General features: G+C 41.3%; 1 protein-coding gene across 1 annotated transcript in view; it reads right to left on the minus strand.

Moving 5' to 3' along the window:
* Positions 1-338: 338 nt before the first annotated feature.
* The window catches only part of UBL3 (ubiquitin like 3), a 53,200-nt gene continuing 33,066 nt past the window's right edge, over positions 339-20,472 (minus strand). Inside the window, exons 2-5 of the mRNA XM_082751936.1 lie at positions 10,725-10,833; positions 6,694-6,780; positions 2,072-2,149; positions 339-1,626 (exon numbers count right to left, since the gene is read on the minus strand). Of these exons, the coding sequence (XP_082608062.1) occupies positions 1,574-1,626; positions 2,072-2,149; positions 6,694-6,780; positions 10,725-10,833 (327 nt within the window). The 3' untranslated portion in view covers positions 339-1,573. The remainder of the gene's footprint in view (positions 1,627-2,071; positions 2,150-6,693; positions 6,781-10,724; positions 10,834-20,472) is intronic.

Here is a 20,472-nt window from a genome sequence, read left to right on the forward strand (position 1 = left end):
ATTTTTGTAAATCTACTGCATATAAAGCATTTCATCAAAGCAGTAACAATGGGTAAAATAACCTGATTACATTTGAATGATGCCAATCATTCGAAAAAACGATTACACGGAACATCTGTAGGAGTTGTGGACACTTAAGTACAGAACACAATGTCAACCTGTGACTTTCTTTAAAGGCTAAAGCTATTTATATGGAATATTGTTCTATTATACTACACGCCAATCTATATTTAACTTCTATAGTTATGTATTTTATAAGATTTTTATTAAATATATTCTACACGTATTTGTAATTTCAGCCAGGAAGAATTCCTCCCCAGTGAAAAAAATATAAAATCTTTTATTTTTTAATTTTTTTTTATTATTATTTTTACAGGTTTAGATGAAACTAGCTCATGCTTTAGTGCTGTGCAAATTTCTTTAGCATATCAATGTTTAAATTATTGATATGAAATGAAAGAATGGCATCCTTTTTTAATTACGTATGCCTTCAAAACTCAGCTTTTGATTTTAATACAATTGCAAGCACTAATACCAAATGCAGATTACGTAAAGAAACAAAACTAGTACTATGGCAGAGGTTTTTCTTTTTGCTTTTTAAACTTTAATAATTCTTTTGAAGTCTCTAATGAGTAAGCATGACACTGGACACTAAGGTACAGATGAGAAAGTGACTGAAAAACACCAATTGCCAATATTCAAATACATAAAATTGATTAGTAAATGATGTTTTCTAACATTTATGCACAATAATAAAAGCCTATGAACTACAGGAAATTACCCCTCCCATATTAAGGCTAGGAAATGCACTCTCTGCACTTGTTTGTGCTGTCTGAATTAAGCACTCACCTAACGCACGAGATAGAGTGCACGCAGTAACGAAAAAAATTAGTTTCATCAGCCCTCTACAGAGTGCTTTTAAATTACAGGCACATAGTTTTTTTGTTTGTCGTAGTGAAAATATATATAGTTAGACTCGGTTTAGTTAGTATTCTGTGCCAGTTCGGCCACCAAGGTTGACTCAGGTAGAATGGACTTAACAGTTTTTCCTTTGATTTGGCCAAAAATGAGATTTGCTTTAATTATAGATATACTATTTTCCAGTGTTGCATTGTAGGTTATTACTAGGTATCTCAAATATTGTTAAAGATTGTTGATAAGAAATATACTGTCAACCATATTTAGTGCAAATTGCATCTAGAAAGCTTGACTATAGTTAGACCCAGTTAATGGACATTTCTCTGGCAGCAAAATGATTCCTGCTATGGAAAAGAACACATTAATTTTTCTGGAGATCAAATTTGTTCAAGAACCGATGTATTATAAGATTATTCAACAAACAAAAAGCAGGAATTAAAAAAAAAAAAAAACAAAACACAATGAAAGTGTTCATAGATCTTTCTCCTTAAAAAAAAGACTAATGAGACAGTGTTCGTGTAATATTTCAGTTCCATGGATTTACAGACAGGCTCTTCCTACAGGTGTTTGAAGCAAGGTAGGGCCTCTTCTATTCCAGCAGCATGAAAGACAAAGACTATATTACATCACACTTAGCAGGTAAAGCTAACAAGGTTTACAGGATTACACAGCAATTGCTTTCTCCAGTTTTTTCACGGTTCCTTTGACCTGCGGAACAAGAAGAAAGTTTTGCTTAGAAGCCATTTCTAAAATGATTAGGTGGTTTTGTGCATGAATAGACTTGATTGAAGAATGTCTTACTATTTTTAGTGAAGATATTTATGTGTTTATCGTTATTATCCCCATGCATACATAAAATAACAAAATGATGAAAGTAAATCAAGAATATCTTTTTAACAATAAAAACAGAGCTTTTAAGGTTTGAGTAATTTTTGATATATATATTTATTATTTTTTTTTTTTTTTTTACAGAAATGCTAAAAAAGAAAAGTAATTTCTTAGTCTTCTATAAGGAAGATGTACAAAAGCATTCTAATACTTGCTTCACAAGACCACAAGGACTTTTCTCCACTATGAAATACTCAAAGCCTGTAAGATATTTGACTATTTTGCCACATAATTGAGCAAGAAATACCTCTGTTGCACAGCGTACCTTGAGAATTTGGTTCTGGCAATGTCTCTCTAGCCACCAAATGCATCACTGTTGTTTTGCCAAAAGGAAGTTTTAATGCTGCAAAAGGAGAAGGGGAGATTTACTAATACGTTACAGTAGATTTGCTTCTTCAAAACACCCAGTTGAAACTAATGTTGATTGGATTAGCATCTGTTCAAAAAGTTCATACTGTTAGGTTTGAATTGCGTATTAAATAAATCTATAAAGGCATTCTGACTAAAGCTTTGCAGATTACAGTCTTAGAACCTGATAATAATCACTTGAAACGTGGTGTTCTTGGAGGTCTGAGATCCCTGTTATGAAGTTTAGCTTCCTTCTTCTGAGTAAAAGTGGAAGGCCAAGACTCAGGTGCTTTAACATGCCCTTTATTCATAAGGATGGAAAAAAACCAGCTAGGTCAACCAGCGAATTGTTAGTTCTAAGACACCCAGAACATAAAAACCACTGCTGAAAAACAGATTATCCTAAAACATACTTAGATCCATGATGTGGATTTCTGAATGTTTGTTTTAATGAGTTCTTTATTTTAGCTACATTTCCTCATGCCTCATCCTAAGACTAAACAACTTTCTTGATTATTTTTCTGAGAAATGCAATGTAAGGATGCATTCTTTGAAGCTTGTTCCTCCATTTATAAGGGAAAAAATGATAAATGTAACAAGAACTTAAGCCTAAGCACACAAATCATTTTGCCTCGACTAGAATTTTTCGTCTTAAATTCAATTTACAACTAATATTTTCACATACGGCGCACCAAATCATTTTAAGTGAATAAATGAATAACAAAAGTCCAATAAACCTGAAGGTAACTGAAGATAAAATCCTTTTACTCATTTCAATCACTACAGCATACATCCAGCATTCAGTAAAATCCACAACGTAGTATTTCCTTACTTCTTACGTTCAATACAAGCCCAGCTGCAACAATGCCACTAACTCATTTTTATGGCCTATGTCTTTGAAAAAAATCAAGTCACGATTACGGTACTGGTGTAAACATGGAGGGATACACAGATAAACTTCTCTCACGTAGCTGTGCTGTGGGAAGAGCTGTCTAGGGAAAAAAAAAAAAAAAAATCAGACCTGAACACCACTTAGTTTACCTGAAGGACTGCCCTGTGCCTGCAACTAGAAGCTATTGCTTGGTTAAAGCTTGGCAAGGATGAAGTATTTTGGGTACTCGATTCAGAGTTTCCATTGTATCACAGAAAAGAATATGTTAAGAGCCTGTTAAACTCAGTATAAAAAGTATTCTTTTCATTACAGAAACTCTTAGACCCAGGACAGACCAAGATTTTATGAACTAATCACATTAGGGACATCTTATATAATATCAAGACACTCAAGGAGACTTGATTAGTGAGCTGTGGAGATTAATTATTTACAGTAATCAAGTAAAAAGTATGCTAATATTTTAATTAATTCATTTCAGCTAATAGTTTGCATAGTTCGCACAAGTTCTTATTAGCAATTTCCAACAGTTGCTTTCTTTGGAGCACCGTGAAAGAAAGAGAGCACCTTAACCTATGCTCAGTAACCCTTTCCTTCTATCATCTCTGCTCTTTCATCCCTTCACCTTACTTAAAGCAAAATTTTATTTAATTCCTTTCTCATCTATGTAATCCTGCTTTTATTTCAGAGTTTTTACCATCAGAATTTTCTTTTCACCCTCTTTTGGTGTGTGCGTGCCATGCGAGTAAAGCATTGCCTACTGCCACTACCTAACAAGACAAATAGGGCTGTCACCTCCCTCACTATTTCAGATGTATCACTTCAGGCACAACCTGCAAAGCATTTAACTCAAGGGTAAAATTTCCTGTTGGAGGCTGAACAACAAACTCTGCCCCGCTTCCTCCCCAGCCCTTCGCACAGGCAGGAGGCAAGTGGTGGCTCCAGCACCCCAGGCAGAGGCACGGCAAGCTCTGCAGAGACATCTCAATCTCCTTCCCACTCGCAATGCCATCAGCTCAGCTCTTCCTGTAGTGACAGCCCATTCAGAAAGGTGGCAAAAGAAATGGTTTCTCTGAAATACGTTTTTTTCCACTCAAAAGCCAGTCCTTCCTGTTTACCTGTCATTTTTTGAGGCGTCTCCCTTTAAAAGGGTCTCAAATCCTATTCACATGTAAGGTTACGACTAGAGCGTTACAATATCATTTTAAATGGGATTGAAAAGGGTCTCCTCTTTAAAAAACGCACAACAAGCTGTTTCCTTGGAAACTCTTGTTTCGCTGGTTGATAAAGCGACCTTCAGTACACAGTAAGTCCAAATTCCAGTCAATATTTCCTAATCACCCAAAGCAAATAAAGCACTGTGTGCTACAGCAGTTACACAGAGCTGCAAACAGAAAAGCCTAATGGAACTGTATGATGACAACACAAGAAACTAAATATATCTGGTATTTAACAAGAAAGTTTTTTTTTCCCCTTTCTTTTAAAAATAGCCAGCTCACTTGGGGTTATTGGCAGTAACTTTGAAGTCCTAAAGTCTTTTCAGGCAATCATGAATCGCCATTGCCCTTTCAGCTGTTATCTTACTCTAGATAAATTTGTTCAAACTGAAGCCAGTGTTTTAGGATTTATTTTTTTTTTTATTAAAGCAATGCAGCAACAGAAAGATCTTTGAGAAATATTAACATACGTGTCTGATCCTCGGGGTAAAATCATGATGATTAAATTGCAACGCATGAATGATTAACAGTGAACTAAAAAGCCCTGAACTCAAGTAAGTGTCCAAAATGCGGGGAGGATCTGAGCTGATGCAAGAGTCAACAGCACGCAGCTATTATTTTTCAGCCTTACTTGTTAAACAAATATTCAAGATTGCTTCAGATTTAGACAGGTATCAGTAAAGGAAACAAGCACTGGTAGTCAAGAACAACACCTAGAGATGATTAGTAAAGAAAGTCCCATTTAGCTGTACTTGCCTGGAAAAATGTATGATAAATCTCATGTCTGTAATCCCAGAGATGAACCAAAATTTATAACACTTGTCTCAACTGCTTCCTTAACTTCTACTAGCTGTGCTCATTGGCACCAGGTAATTGAAGAGATAAGAATTACATAGTTCTCTCAGCTGAATTGACGATGATCTTGTCAGTATATACAGCAGGATTAAAAATTGATTTATATGGAGAGTAAACCCATTGGAACCAGCCAACACCAGTAACATCAGAAAGAAAATCAAGGGCTGAATCATCCCAGTCATTCCTTAAGGGAAAGGCCACCATAAGCAGTCAGAAAATACTCCTTTCAGGTTCAGTTGGACTTCAGAAACAATTCATTAGTGATCCTACAATGGGCAGGGACACCTCCCACCACACCAGGTTGCCCAAAGCCCCACCCAGCCTGGCCTTGAGCACCTCCAGGGATGGGGCAGCCACAGCTTCTCTGGGCAGCCTGTGCCAGGGCCTCACCACCCTCTGAGGGAAAAATTTCTTCCTTATACCTAATCTAAACCTACCCTCTTGGTTTAAAGCCATTCCCCCTTGTCCTGTCATTATCTGACTGAGCAAAAATACGCTCTCCATCTTTTTTATAAGCCCTCTTTAGGTATTGAAAAGCTGCAGGGAGGTCTCTCCAGAGCCTCCTCTTCTCCAGGCTGAAAATCCCCAGCTCTCTCAGCCTGTCCCCATGGGAGAGGTGCTCCAGCTCTCACCATCTTTGTGGCCCTCTCTCCCCTGGACTCACTCTAACAGCCCCATATCCTTCTGGTGCTGGGGGCCCCAGCCCTGGATGTAGCACTCTAAGCAGGGCTTTATGAGGGCAGAGCAGAGGGGCACAACCCACTCCCTCCACCAACAGAGACAAATCCCTCATGGTGCTCATGGCTGGGATTGACTGCCCCAGTGCAGCACCGTCCACTTGGACTTGTTGAACCTCATCAGTCCACATGGGCCCACTTCTCAAGGCTGTCCAGGTCCCTTTGAATAATTTGCTTTTGAAATTGCTCAAAGGAGGCAACTTTGATTGATAAAGGGAAAGATTGCAACAAATTTGTGTCATATTTCCATCCAAGATACCCACCAAGGAGTGTAATTGCATGAAAACACTTGCCACAAGGGGGCATAATTGAATTGTATTTCCTTAGCATCCGAAGTGAAGCCATTTACTTTTGTTTTCACATAACTATGCAATTGTATCCCTGGGAGAGCACTGGACATCAAGAATGCTTCCCCTCATTCTCATTCATAGGGTGTCTTTCTTCATTGCACTACGGTTTGAAGCATTGTTTAGCCAATTACCATAATCTTTAGAAAATATTTTGAAGCTCTTGAGACATTTATGTAGTAACTTGCCCTCAAATACAGTGTAAGAGAAGTGGAAAAAAATATTCTATTTAGGAAGACAACAGATAAAAGCAACATTACTGCCTCTTAATGCAAGAGGAGACTTGACTCGCCAATTGGTACATCCCAGAGTTTAACTAGTCATAACAAGATGGAAAAATATGCAAGATAAAATGCAATGTCATCCTGTGCCAAAGCAAAATAGCACGCAGCAAGGCACATTGTGATCTTCAACACCAAATTAGTATTTACTGCATCGTACAAAAAATCCCCTTTGCCTGGCTGTAACATGGATAATGGAAATCATTTTCGTACCTCCTAGTGTCACATTGCCATGAAGAAACCTCCCTTGATAAATAAGCCGCAAGATATTTGGACTGCTGACTTGCTCTTCTTCCCAGTCTGAAAAGGAAGAGAATTTCCACGGTTAGGTTGTAATGGCAACATCTTTGGTTATTTCTCACCTTTACTTAAGAAGAAAACCTGGGAGAGGATTTTCTTGCATGGAACACTGCAGAGAGCACAGACTAAAGATACAGAAAGACAATTCACTCCTGAAAGTTATTCTTAAATGTATTATTTGACACTGAGCATTGGAATCCCCTAATTTTATGCCTATAAATATTACAAACTAAATATTACGAACTCACAGATCACATGAGCTATTTAACATACACACAAGCCCTGCACGAGATACTTTTAAGAACAAATTGCTTCCTGTTTACACTGAGGCTGAACGCCCACTTTGCTAAAATTGCCTTGATTTCTTCCAGTCCAGGGGCTCCATCCTGGAGCCACACTCATCCTCCCCAGTTCCCTGCCTAGCCCGAGCCTCTCTGCAGCCACACGCAGAGCCGACGTGCACGTGATCGGTCGTCTGAAAGAGGATTCCCAGATCACAGAGCCTCAAGCCCGGCGTGGGCAGCTCGGTGGTGCTCGATGCCAACCAGATTGAGCCAGCTCCGTGTCCAGAGGCGGCAGAGAAATGAGCAGCCCCCGACCCGGCAGCGGCTGCGGGGAGGCCGAACAGAGGAGGCTTTTACGGGCGTATTTTAAGGAACTTCTCCAAGAACAAGCTGGATATGGTTTCATGGGGAGAACGGTGATTCGGGAAAAACAAGCCTGCATTTTCCTATAATGCGTTTCCCATAACGCCTCGGCTGCAATAAATCATTTATAAGCTGAGATGATCGCTTCCCACTCCTTCGCTGCTCCCCGTCACAATGTGAAAAACAAATACATCTGCACTTTGCTTTCAGAATAAGTACCATAAAAACCTTTAAACGCCGAATTTAAATGGCCTCTCTCTGGGAGTAGTGTCTTCTGCTCCGTAGCTGACCAGCTACCTGGTAACAGCTGCTCACAGACGTGATTTTTTGCTGCTTTTGTAGTGTTTTTATATGAAAATGAATATTCAAGCAAGGGATCAGGACAGACAGACACCAACCTGCTTACTGGGAACATACAATTAGCACACGGACAGCGGCAACCGGCCCCACAAAAGGGGAAGAAGTGAAAAGGAGAGACAGGGAAGCATTTAAAACAGAAGGCAGTGCCGTGGGGAGCATAGAAGAGGCCCTGGTGTGAAGGAGAGCATGGGGGAGGCCGAGGCTACTGCAGCAGGCCTGGGGTAGCAGCTGGGGTAAAATTCGGCAGCCAAAGCCATCTGAATTGCAATTATCTCCGCTCGTTGCCTGATGCGACCGTCTTGCACGAGCCATTTTTGCTGTGCTGGGAAGACAACCAAGGATCGGAATTACCACACTGCTAGGACAAACTATTTATTTTTTGGAAGGTATTGGTTTCTTTCTTTCTTTTTACTCTATCGCATCTGAACTCCACAGAGACTAGGGCTGTGAAGAGAAGCCAATTTACAGGACCGTAGCGATATAAAACAGCAACCAGAAGACAACAGACTGTGTTTTGGCACAGGTATTTCCTCACTGTTAACCTGCCAATTTGCCCATTCTTTTAATTTTTGCTTCTTGGCTCACAGTCCGAAACATTTCTTTCTGACACCTTTTCCATTTCCAAATTCCACCAATGATGACTAAAGGAAAAAATATTTACCTAGGCTTTTAAAATTTTTTGTTGTTTTTAAAAATATAGCAGATAACCACTGTACAACAAGTATCTTTTAACACTGTCTAGAAGGAAGGCAGGGAAGAGGAATCCTACCTAGATTTGTACATGAAATTAAGTCAGCATTCCCCACTACCCGTCAGGAAATCCTTAATTAACAGCTGCATTACAAAAATTGGAGGAGAGTTTGGCCTTAAGCTTGCTAGGCATATGACTGAGGATCTCTCATGAATTTTCTTCCTCATAAGATCATGACAAGTCAAAATGACACTAAAAACAATCATTTCCTCTGTCTGACATAAACTTTTGTCCTCACTGGGATTTCTCAGTGCTGTGGTACAGAAGAGTGCTCTCACTCTGCAAATAGCCTGTAGGCAAGTAACATGTGAAAACCTACATACTTTTCTCAAGTAGTTTTTTCCTGTGTCTTTTACATTGACATTATTCTTCTTTGCACAGGCAATTAAATATTCATCAAGAAGATTCAGAGCACTCCTGGGGGACGCCAGGTATTTGAACCAATGCTTCTACGTCCAGTTCTGCTTTTTGTTTTCTTTAAAGATGAGACTTTGCAGACTGGGTTTCCTCCCAGACAGAAACTCCATCTGCAACCTTCAAGCTCCTCAGGTTGCAGTAGGAGCAGACCACATTAGAAACAAACTCACATAACAGAACACTAACGTGGCAATACTTTCATCTCTGGTGCTGTTCTGTCAACCTGTATTATGTCCACCAAAATCAGTGACTTTACTGGCCTTAAATCTTTACTAGCATAAAGGAGAGCTGAACCAAGCCCACAACGCACGCTCATTCCAATGCTCCAACCACCCAATGCATCTGTTTTGCTATAGTGGAATGAAATCACCTTTATTATTACTATTGCCTTCAGTATTCAGTATTACTTGATGTATCACATCACAAGCCTAAACTACTGAGTTTGCCAAAGGTTTCCTCATCACATGCTGCAGCACAAATCAAACTCATGAAATAACCCCTTGCTTCTGAGCTTAATGCCCTGCATACGAAGAGGTAGGATGCAGATGTCAGATTGCAAGATCACATGCTCAGGAATGAACTTGGGTAAGAGAAACACAGTTCTGTCTTTACTAATTCAGACAAATGTAACCAAAGAACAACCAATGCCAACCACTTTCCAGGCTTGCATTAAAACATGTGCAGCAGCTCCAACAAAATCCTTCACCAACCAGATTTCTTGCTGTAAAAGTGCTGAACATCTCTATCTAATACTTCGGACTACAACTTCTTCATTCATTACGTGTTTTATTAAACATGTAACGCTGCATCCCACCAAAACAAACAAACAAGTCGCCCAAACCCCTGTTCCTCCTGACCTCAAAGATAGCAAGTTTAAGGCCTAAAATACAGCTTATCAGCACTAACTTTATGGCATAGATTGTCTGTCCTACCTCTTCGAGGAACTCACCACAGGAACAGATATCGCAGTGTTGGAGTTTGTGTAAATAGCAGGCTTTTTCACATCAAAATAGTAACCCAGATGAAGTCCTCTACCAAAGGAAGCATTTTCTTTCATCATATATAAGGCTATGCCTGTGCTTTGGCTATTTTCCCACGAAATCATACTCAGGGAAAACAGAAGGACTTTGTTTTTGTGGAACCATTCACATATGTGAATAAACATCTTAGTTCTCAATTCCATTTTCCTGGTTTGATATTCCCGCGTAACACCAAATACATTTATACAAACACCTTCAAGTCTCCCGTCTTTTAATGCCTCTTAAAATCTTCTTTTACATAACACTTTTTTTCCTGGGAAAATATCATTAACACAGATCCTTTCCAAGATAAGGTAGTAAGTGAGAAGAACTTGAGGCTGAATACCATTAATGTATTCCTGTGACACGCCATGCTTTCCACTAGCTGTCCTCACATAAAAGGTTTTGTATCTCCAACACTTCAAGGTCTTCCACTTATTACATCTGCTACCAAAACTGACCAAGAAAAGAATCTAAAGATAGAGAGAAAGTAGTAACTTCACTCTGAGAAAGCAAGTTTTAGGGGAAAAAACAGGAAATAGTCAAGACACCTACAAGTCTACCCCACCTAAGACACAGGAAGAAGGCAGGATGGCAGCTGTATTTCTATGTAAATCTCTGCCCACATACACAACGAGCGTACATAATCTGAATGTTGGTAACAGAGGCAGGTTTATTAGGACTTCAGCCTGAAAGCACAGGGAAGCTTTGAACTCGCCAGTAAAATGCCAAAGGCACACAACTACTCACCCATCGGCCAGTTGTCGTACACGTGCTTCGCAATATCTGCAGCAGAGTCATTTGGTGAGAACAAGAACTCTTTCGTTTTCCCGCTCACCAAGATGAGGCGCAAATTTATCTGTAAAGAAAACGCATTATTAGGAAGGTAACTGAAAAAAAAAGACTATTTGCTTTTTTTAAATATTATTATAAGCTGTCATGTTTTGGAAAAAAGATTTTTCTAAAGTGATCTGACAATACACTTTAAGATGGTGTTAAATATAAGGACAAAGAGGTCAATAAAATGTTGTTTGTTTATGCCATCTAGGAAGATTAGATTCTTACGGCTGATGTTTTTGACATTAACCACCAGAAGATTCCAATAGATAGTGATCAAATCAACTGCAACATTAAAAAGCTTTCAGCAGAGTATAAAAGAAATTCCAGCCAGAAGCACTAGCAACATATCATCTTGAATAAAAACGAACGTGAAGAATTAACCTTTACACACAGCACTGAAAAATATACTTCTGCAAAGTCTGTGTGCTCTAGACTCAGTCTCCTCTAGTATGACATTTATCAGCCCAGATCTCACCCACTGCTCCTCCTACAAAACACCCAAGGAACTGAACACCTTCCCTTGGTCCCAGCCGCCACAGATCTCTCTTTCAAACCCAAAACTTTATTCCATTGCTGCCCTGATGCTACAAGTAAAACTGCTGAGATCCACATGCAATGAAGTTACAGCACATCGCAGTGTATCAGCAATTTCCTTTATCTAACCATCAGCATCTTCAGCTACAATTGTCCTCCCTTCTATCTGCAAGTTACTGACTGCTTTTTTCCATATAGCATCAAAATAATCTGTATAGAGACACTATGACACGAGTTACAATGCAAAAGAGATTAGATTCCAGTTCTCAAGCAACCACAAGGTCACACAATGTCTTTGGGTAGGCAGCGCTTCCCAATGTCCATGACGAGGAGTCTACGTACCTTGTGTTTTGGCCTACAAGCCTAAATCCCATCAATTTTTAGCAAGACTTGGGCAACCCAACTGCTTGGATGCTTTTTTTTTTCTAGATCAGACTGGGAAAAAAACTGCATCCCTCATTCTAGAAAACTTTTCTCACTGGAATTTGGGAAATTCTTTGTCTGGGTCAAATACAAGAGGAAAAATGTACAGTGATGACCAAATTTTCAAGACTTTTGCAGGGTTGAATACCTTGGTGCTTCACGTCCACATCCCAAACAGATCATTTATTCCCTCTTAAATGCTTTGGCTTGGGTTCATCCCACCTATCTTTGTGAATCTAGTGGAGGCATCCAAAATTAAGGTCTCCATCATCCTGCACATTTCATCAAAGAAAATGAAGAGAACGATCCCTCCAAAAAAACAATTCAGCATCTACTTCAAACACAGCAAGGGTAAATCCACATGAAAGGGCTCAGTTCCCCTCCCATGCCCCTGGTAACCTCCATCAGAAAACAGAAGCTGTGCCGTTAGCCCAGGGAAGATGCCAGGTGGCTGCTTTTTTTCAGAGGAAATGCTGCCACCACCGTCACATCGTCCCACCGCGTTATCCCTGCCCGTCACGAGAAGCCTCCGAGGACTGAAGCTGCAGGAATGCTGTTTGGTCACAGAAACTCATTCAGAAAATTCAGAACTAGCCCCGCCAACTCCAAAAACCCAACTGCAACTTGAAATTTTACGCCTAAATTTAGTGGCAGCCAGAGGATGCCCACTTGTTGCTTTGCTTCTATTGCCTTTCAGCTGAAATAGCTCCCCCCAGCCTCAGCAGTCCCCACCTGTGTATTTACAGCCAACACTTACGCAGACGATTTCTTTGGTCGGACTGCCCACGAGGAGCTCTTCAAGCTTTCTCTAACGAGATATCCATTTTCCCATTCACCCCAGCTGCCTGTCTCTGCATGTTTCAGTCTTTTTTTTTTTTTCCCCTCCTCCAAAGAGATGACTGTTTCGGAAGCGTACCCAGCGATGTCTCACCAGCTGCTTGTTCCACCACCACCAGCACCTACTGGGAACACCCCCTGTGGCTGTGTCCCAGGAGGGCACACACCTCCTTCAGAGCTCACCACACCATGAGCTTGGCTACTTCGTACCCTGACCTACCTTCATCCACACGATTATTTAGGCTCTGAGCCTGTAACACCCTAAAGCTCCAAATTTCACCCCATTCCTACTGCTCCACGTCTCCCAGAGAAAGGAAGGAGGAGTCCAGGTGGAAAGAAGTTGGCAAAACCTTACGCTGCAACCACAAAAACGGTTGGGATCTCCCTCATGTCTGGGCCTGAACCCTACAAAATCACCCAGACGTTTCTGCGTCACGCTTTTCCTTCTATAATGAGAACATTTTTTTTGAACTTCGCATCATCCACAGGTTATGGCAGCAACATCCCTTGATGTTTACCTTTGCCACGGAGTCAGATGAAGCAAGAGTGATCAGAGAATTAATCCACAGCGACTCCAATAATGAGTTCCCCCTCCTCTCAGTCAGGCCATTTATGTTCGCCCCTTTATACACTCATTTTCTCTACTAAATCCCAGTTTCTCCTATTTAACCAACAGTCTACAATCTGGCATCGCATCGGCTGCTATGTACATACCCAGATGAAACTGTAACAATTTCTATTTAGAAAATCAGTTCTTTTCATCGAAAGTCAGCCTGCCATCATCTGGCTTTCAGAAGTGCAGCGCGCTGCCTTCCCACTTCACTTTCTCTATACCTCATTATCTTTAATTATCCTTTAAGCGTCAATGCATCTCATTACAACTCCGATACACTGCCAAAAATTTCGGAGGTTTAGACTGCGTCACAAGCTGTTATTGTACTTGGGAATGGGCTGCCTGTTTAACAAACAAACAAACCAACCCCAAATATTCAGCAGCAGCGTCTGCTGTACACAGTCGAGGATAAAACGAGGAAATTTCTTCTCCAGCAGCTTGCCTTCCTCTTCCCCTCCTCCCCCCACGTCTGTGTCCCCGCTCTAACTAGCTCTTCATCTCCCCAGCTTGCTCCCTGTCGCCCAGCTGTCCCCCAGCTCTGATTTTCTGCAGGCTACCTGAGGATTTGATCTCATTTATCAGGGCGGAGCTCATCTGTGGTGGGGATTACATGTTTTGAGGATGAGAACGCTTTCCTAGGCAGCGAATGTTTCTATCACCAACCTATCAGCTCCTTAGAACTGCGGGATCTGCATCCTACAAGGAGATGATTAAAAGAAAAAGGCTATTAGTAATGCCCAACACTTATAATTATGGCAGAGCACTGATACAGAACTGAAGTTATTCTCCAGCTAGCACAACGTTAAGGAGATTTCTTTTCTTTTTATTCTCGCTACCGTGTTTTGAAACTGGCAGGCACGCTAAAGTAAACACAGAAAGGAAAAGTATATCACAGAACTAGCCCAAACTAATGCTGCTTCCTGGGAAGTTTGATTAAATCATATCTCCACAGTTAATTAAAAATACAAAAATCAATATAAGCACCAGGAAAAAATTGAAAAACTTTAATTCCTTCCCACCCCCACAAGATGGATAGCCCAATAAGTGATTTTTTTTGTTGCTGCAGACTATATCTAAAAGACTATCATCTTTTTATCAAATGTAAAGGCAAATATCAACATGAACGAATAGTTTTACAGCGTATACCACAAAGTATGTCTAAACCAGGGGAAGAATACATTCATTAAGAAACAAGAAGTCTCACCAAATATCAGAAGGAGCCCAAAATAAATCCTTAAATCAGTCCCGCAGATGTTGCATCAAGTGCAAGGAAACAGCTGCTCCAATAAAAGGTTAAAGTATTTTCTTATTTATAGTACAGCATGCCCCTGACACGTTTAGTTTGCATGTTTGTCTATATATATGCATATATATAAGATATATTTATCTCTGTATTTATATTTCTTAATCTTGGCTCGAAGGAATCTTAATCTTCAGTTGAACATCACGTTACCTCAAAGGGTTTGAAACACAGAATCCCCAAACTTGCCTTTAAATTTAGAGCCTAATCTTATTTCCCCTCGAGAGCACCACGAAGTGAATTGCTTGCAACTGCTGCACTTCTCACCCTGTACGCCTGAGAATCCCACTTCAAACAAACTAGAGGGGATCTGAAACAAACCTTCTGGCACAAGGCCACTGATGGAAGTCCATATCTAAAAGGAAAAAGAAAGAGCACGTGCATGTAATGGAAGGAAGGAACAGATTTGGTCTTGGTTTGGCAGAGAAGTTCTGACTCAGAAGCAGCCAATTTCAAAATTTCAAGTTCCAAAATGACTCCTAGGATACAGAGTAGCTCAAACCACTACACGTTATGTTAAAAGTCTGCAAGGAACTTGTGCCTGTATCATCTGAGATCATATGCCTACAGCCCCTCTGCCTTCCTTACTGTAAGAGCCTTGGTCTGAGACACTCATCTGATTCCCATGGCCCTGATTAGTTTCTTATCTACAGGGGATGTACCAGTAACTGTCCTGATTTCACTTTTTTTTTTTACTATATTTTCTTTAGGACACCAAAGGGAATTCCAACCTTTTGCTACAGCAAGCTGCATAAGGGCCATAAACTCACATCTACGCCTCACAGCACCAACTGCAAAGATTATACACTACAAACTAAAATAATAGTAATAAAAAATGCTTGTGCACAGAAGGGTGTATTAACAAACGCTGTGCAATTGCATCTTTTGGAACAAAATTTGGGTCATGTAGATGCAGATGTAGAAGTTGTGTTTTGTGTTACTGAGTTTGTGCAACCGAGTTTGTTCATGTCACTGTGCTTCTAACTTCACAGCTCAAGTTAAAGAAATGGAAAGCCTCTTAACCATCAAGGAATGAGGGATTTACAATCATCAGGAAATAGTCTGTTGGCTAAGTGGCTCCCATCTACTCAGTTAAACAATTTTTATCAGTTTTATGCTGCAGCAGCAGGCTAAGATTCCTCCCATCTTACGATTAAAACACAGAGGAGGAAGAGCATCGTATCACTGCATGCTATACGACCCCAAGTTTAAACTAATTGCTTTTGTTCAGCTGTTTTTAAGATTGAAATACATACACAAGACAATTTTTCCTCTTTTTTTTTTTTTTTTTAAAAGATGTAAAATTTAATTAAAAATTAAGAATGGACCAGAGGGGGAAAGGATGAGAAAGCAGCACTCAGAAGCTTCACTTTTCAAAACCCAACACATTTACTTCCTAGCTCAGGTTCGCAATTGTACAAAAGCAGCTTGTTCTCCAAAGGTGAGCCGAAATTTCTTAGTGACTGCAGCCCAAAGAGCTGCCTGCTAGCTCCCTACCGCATAGCACCACGCAGCACCCTCCACTTGCTGACTTCCACCCCATCCACTTCAGGGGCTGAACCAAGCCCGAACAAGAACCTACGTGAAGCAGCAGCGTTACACAGGCCGTGTCAGGACAATCCTGCAGGTTCTAGACTCCTGTTCACTTGTAAGGTAGATGCCATCTCATGTAACCCCATCCATAAATTGAGAATTTCAGTTTTTACACTCCAGATCCTGGCTGTCCTATTGAGTGAAACTTCCTTTCCGTTCCCAGCACAACTTTATTCTTGGCCAGGGTACATCCACTGACACCAGACCTACTTCAGGCTTCAGTTATAACAGCGAGGTTTTGTCCCCTTAGGGTTTGGGAGGTTTATTCTCCATCTGCAGATGAGGACACCTTGCTAAACCAAACAAGCAAAGGCTTTCCTCATTAGCAGGCGGGCTTGGTGTGATCACTGCCTTCAGGGCTCCGAAGCACATCAGCAGAGGTTTAGGAAACAGGGCTCGGTTAGCCCGGAGGCTTGGCGGGCACCTCTGAGCAGCCTTCAAATACCTATGGGGAAATCGCTGACGTGATGACCGTTTGACTGAGGTACAAAACAGAAGATCAAGAGACAAGAGTCTTGGGAACAACAGGTTTTCAAATGAGATAAGGAAAAAAAAAATTGCCCTGAGGACATCGAAGCAGTGAAAGAGGTAACCTGGAGATGCTCTGGAAGCTCTGGCTTGGGGATTTTCAAGACCTGAATGACAAAACCCCAGGCGACCTCCTCTGAATTCAGTCCACATGCAGAGGTGACCTTGCTTCCAGCAGCAGGCTGGGCTGGAGACCTCTCAAGGTCCTTTCCACACTGAGTGCTTCTACAATTCACTTCCATCTGCATCTGCTTCAGCTTTGATTCATCTTCCTTAAGTATGCACGATTAGAACTGTACACAGCGTTTCAGAGAATATCATCAAGAATTTATGAAGTGATAAGAAACCTTCCTAAATCTATTGCAAATGCCTCTCCGTTTTCTGCACGAAGACCACAACTGCCTCACATTTGCATTTCAGTAACTCTGCAATACTCTTCTCCAGTCCAGACAATCCCGTGACACAGAACTTCAAATCTGCATTACACTACCTTAACCACCCGTTATGTACAGGATATGTTGATATTAATGCAATTAATTTTGTTCCTATTAATTCAGCCTTTGAGATAACCCAATCTTTTCCATATGATGGCACGATCCTCTCTGATGCCTCCAAGTTTTCATCCTCAGATTTCATCAGCATCTTACCATCTTCACCCAAGTCACACACTCCATCAATCCGTCTTCCCAGACTAATCCTCTCCTACAAAACTTCAGCTACTCACTGAGTTCCAGACTTTTACCTCTTCTGCATTTTCCTCATCTGAAAAACAACCTTTCCAAAGCAAACTGGATAATGAATCTGTCATCATCTAACTTTGGTAAGTAAATACACATTGTGAATTTGAGTTGTTTTACACTTCTCTGCTCCTTCTCAACATCCTGCTTGAAGTGGTTATTTACCTGTCAACTTCGAAGGCTCTCCCTCCATCCTTTTACTCACTTTGCATGCAGCTATTTTATACCTTTAATGGCTTTGACTTGAAACAGCAAGCCTGCAGCTCTTCAGACAATGCTCCTTATACTGACCCCACACACTCAGCCTAATCAGCATTTACACCCTTGGAATCCAAAGCCTTGGTGTATCAGAGATGTATTTGCTCCTGTTTTGTTTATTCTTCCATTTGATATGAATACAAACTGTATCAGCTCGTGACCGTTGGATCTAATGTCACTTTGCCACACAGTCTGCTGAAGATTTCCAGAGCTTTTTGGAAATTTTAAGAGACAGACATCTAGAATAATAATGTTTGGCTAAGAACCTGCCTGGCTGTTAGACTGACAGACAGGCACACGAAGTGAGAAGAAAGTACAAGAGCAAGGAGGAGAATGAATGTGCTGCCCGGCGATGCAAGAGCTCTCAGGAAAGGAACAAGAGATCCTTGATTCTGGACTCGACTTGAAGGGTCTCCAGGCAAAATGAACAACTATTTCTACCCTTACAATTATTACCCTGCACCTACATTAAGTTTACTTCATATCAGGGCAAAGAAAATGACATATGTTATGGGAAGTGACATAAATTGACGTAAATTGTCAACGTGGCAGAACAAAACTCTGAGGTTTCATTGCCAGCTGGCAGACAGACCCGCGTAACTCATCCAAAGCTGTACCACTTGTGATAGCACGATGGCTCCGACACGGGGCCGTAGAGGTGTGATAATACCACCCTGCATCACCCTACTCAAGATTAACGTGAAGTTCATAACCAGCCCCAGTGACACACTCATCTTCACATCACTGCGAAGAGAAGCAAATACATTTTTATGGGTAAACACTTGCACATCAAACAAGCATTGACTAAGACAGCTTTGCACTGCTAAGAACTAAGCAAATTTCAGAGAACGCTGAAGTGATGGGAAAGGAAACCAACCCGAAGCACGATCAAATTTTATTTAAAGGAGGAAAAAGCAAAATCCTATCAGCATTTACCTCGGCAGCTGTGACAGAGCAAGCTGTCTCTATAGAAACTGTGGCATTCTTGAACTAGAAGTCACAGTGCTCGGACACACTTCAGCCATGCCCTCACTTCAGCCCAAGTAACACTGGAACAATGGCAATACATTAACCAGCGTCCTCCAGTGAGTTCAAGGGCTGCCTTTTAAGAAGAAATATCTAGGACTGTTCTTCAAATTAAGTTAATGTGGATATTGTCACAAATAACCAGTAGAATGCAATGGATTCCAGTGGAAGATGGAGATTTCTACGTGCACTTTACCATCTAATACTTCACAGGATCACAGATGGTTTGGGTTGGAAGGGACCTTAAAGCCCACCCATTTCCAACCCCGTGCCATGTGCAGGGACACCTCCCACCACACCAGGTTGCCCAAAGCCCCATCCAGCCTGGCCTTGAGCACCTCCAGGGATGGGGCAGCCACAGCTTCTCTGGGCAGCCTGTGCCAGGGCCTCACCACCCTCTGAGGGAAGAATTTCCTCCTTATACCTAATCTAAACCTACCCTTTTCTAATTTAAAACCACTCCCCTTGTCTTTTCACTCGACCCCCTGGCAAAGAGTCCCTCCCCAGCTTTCCTGTGGGCCCCCTTTAGGTACTGGAAGGCCACCATAAGGTCTCCCCGGAGCCTTCTCTTCTCCAGGCTGAACAACCGCAGCTCCCTCAGCCTGTCTGCATAATCCACTCGCACAGGGAAGATGCAGATAAAGACCTGCTCTGATAACTCATCAGCCAGAGACAGGGCAATTTCATCGTGCTCATGCAAAACAGATTTCTATCGTGTTATGACAGAATTGCCTAATTCCACTGCAGTGATAAGATGTACTTACAAGATACAAAAGACCACGGTTTAGAATTAGGCTTCAGTATAAGTAGGTAGAAAAACAGGCACAGAGAGTCAACCACACGGCACCCAAGGCTGCTGTTTTCAACACTGATCCTTTCGGGGCGCTGTTGGAATAAACACATCTGCACTTTGAAATAAGCTGCCTAAAACACGGAACGGAGAAACCAACACAGTGAAAATTACCGTGAAATTCTGGTAGAGATCACTGCAGCGATCCCTCCAGCACAGTGAACCAGGCACTGCAAAACACTGGAAGTAATAACGCCGCATCCTGTCACGATGCATACGGGAGAAGCTGGTGAGTAGGAGCGAGAAGACAAGATGCTCGTTTCTTTTTTTTTTTTTTTTTCTGATCTTTATCTCCCTAAAAATGCCTCCTGGTGACACACATCCCGGCATTTGACTCCAGGCTTCAGAAGTGGGATCAGTGCCTGCCATCTGTGTGACCTTCCTGCCGTGTTTTCTCAAGAGCAGCCACTGGATAAGGCCATCACCTTGCTTTCACCTTCTGCTATCAGCTGGCGTTCAAAGCTCACAGGTTCGCTGCAGGTGAATAATGATAACACTACAGTTTGGATTTAATTCTCGTATAATTCAACACTTCGTAGATTTAAGGAGTGTTTACATGGTACTTTTAAACATTATCTAGGACAGCTCAATCTCTTCTTTAAGAGGAGATCTAAGTCTGAATGCTTATTTTGTGAACTAACAGCTCAGATTTGCAAACAAATATTGCTCTAACCAAGGAAGAAACACAACTCAAAGGAAAGCCCCAAAGACAGCTGCTTCTTCAAGTCCAAGGGGCAGACGGGTACCTTCCACCCTTCTCAATCCATTATTTTCTTCCCATCTTTAACCAATTTTGTGGGTCTAAATTTCCATTTAACTCACGTTCCTAGAAGTTTCAGATGCAGCTGTTCCATGGTTACAAAGGATAAAGAAAAGCTAATGACGGGCTGGGGAAAGCATATTGAATGCTCTGTTTGTGCGCTGTGAGAAAACAGAGGCAGAAATCTGAGTTTCCTGCT

Source organism: Aythya marila, assembly GCF_965140915.1.
Source record: "Aythya marila genome assembly, chromosome: 1".
Taxonomy (NCBI): domain Eukaryota; kingdom Metazoa; phylum Chordata; class Aves; order Anseriformes; family Anatidae; genus Aythya; species Aythya marila.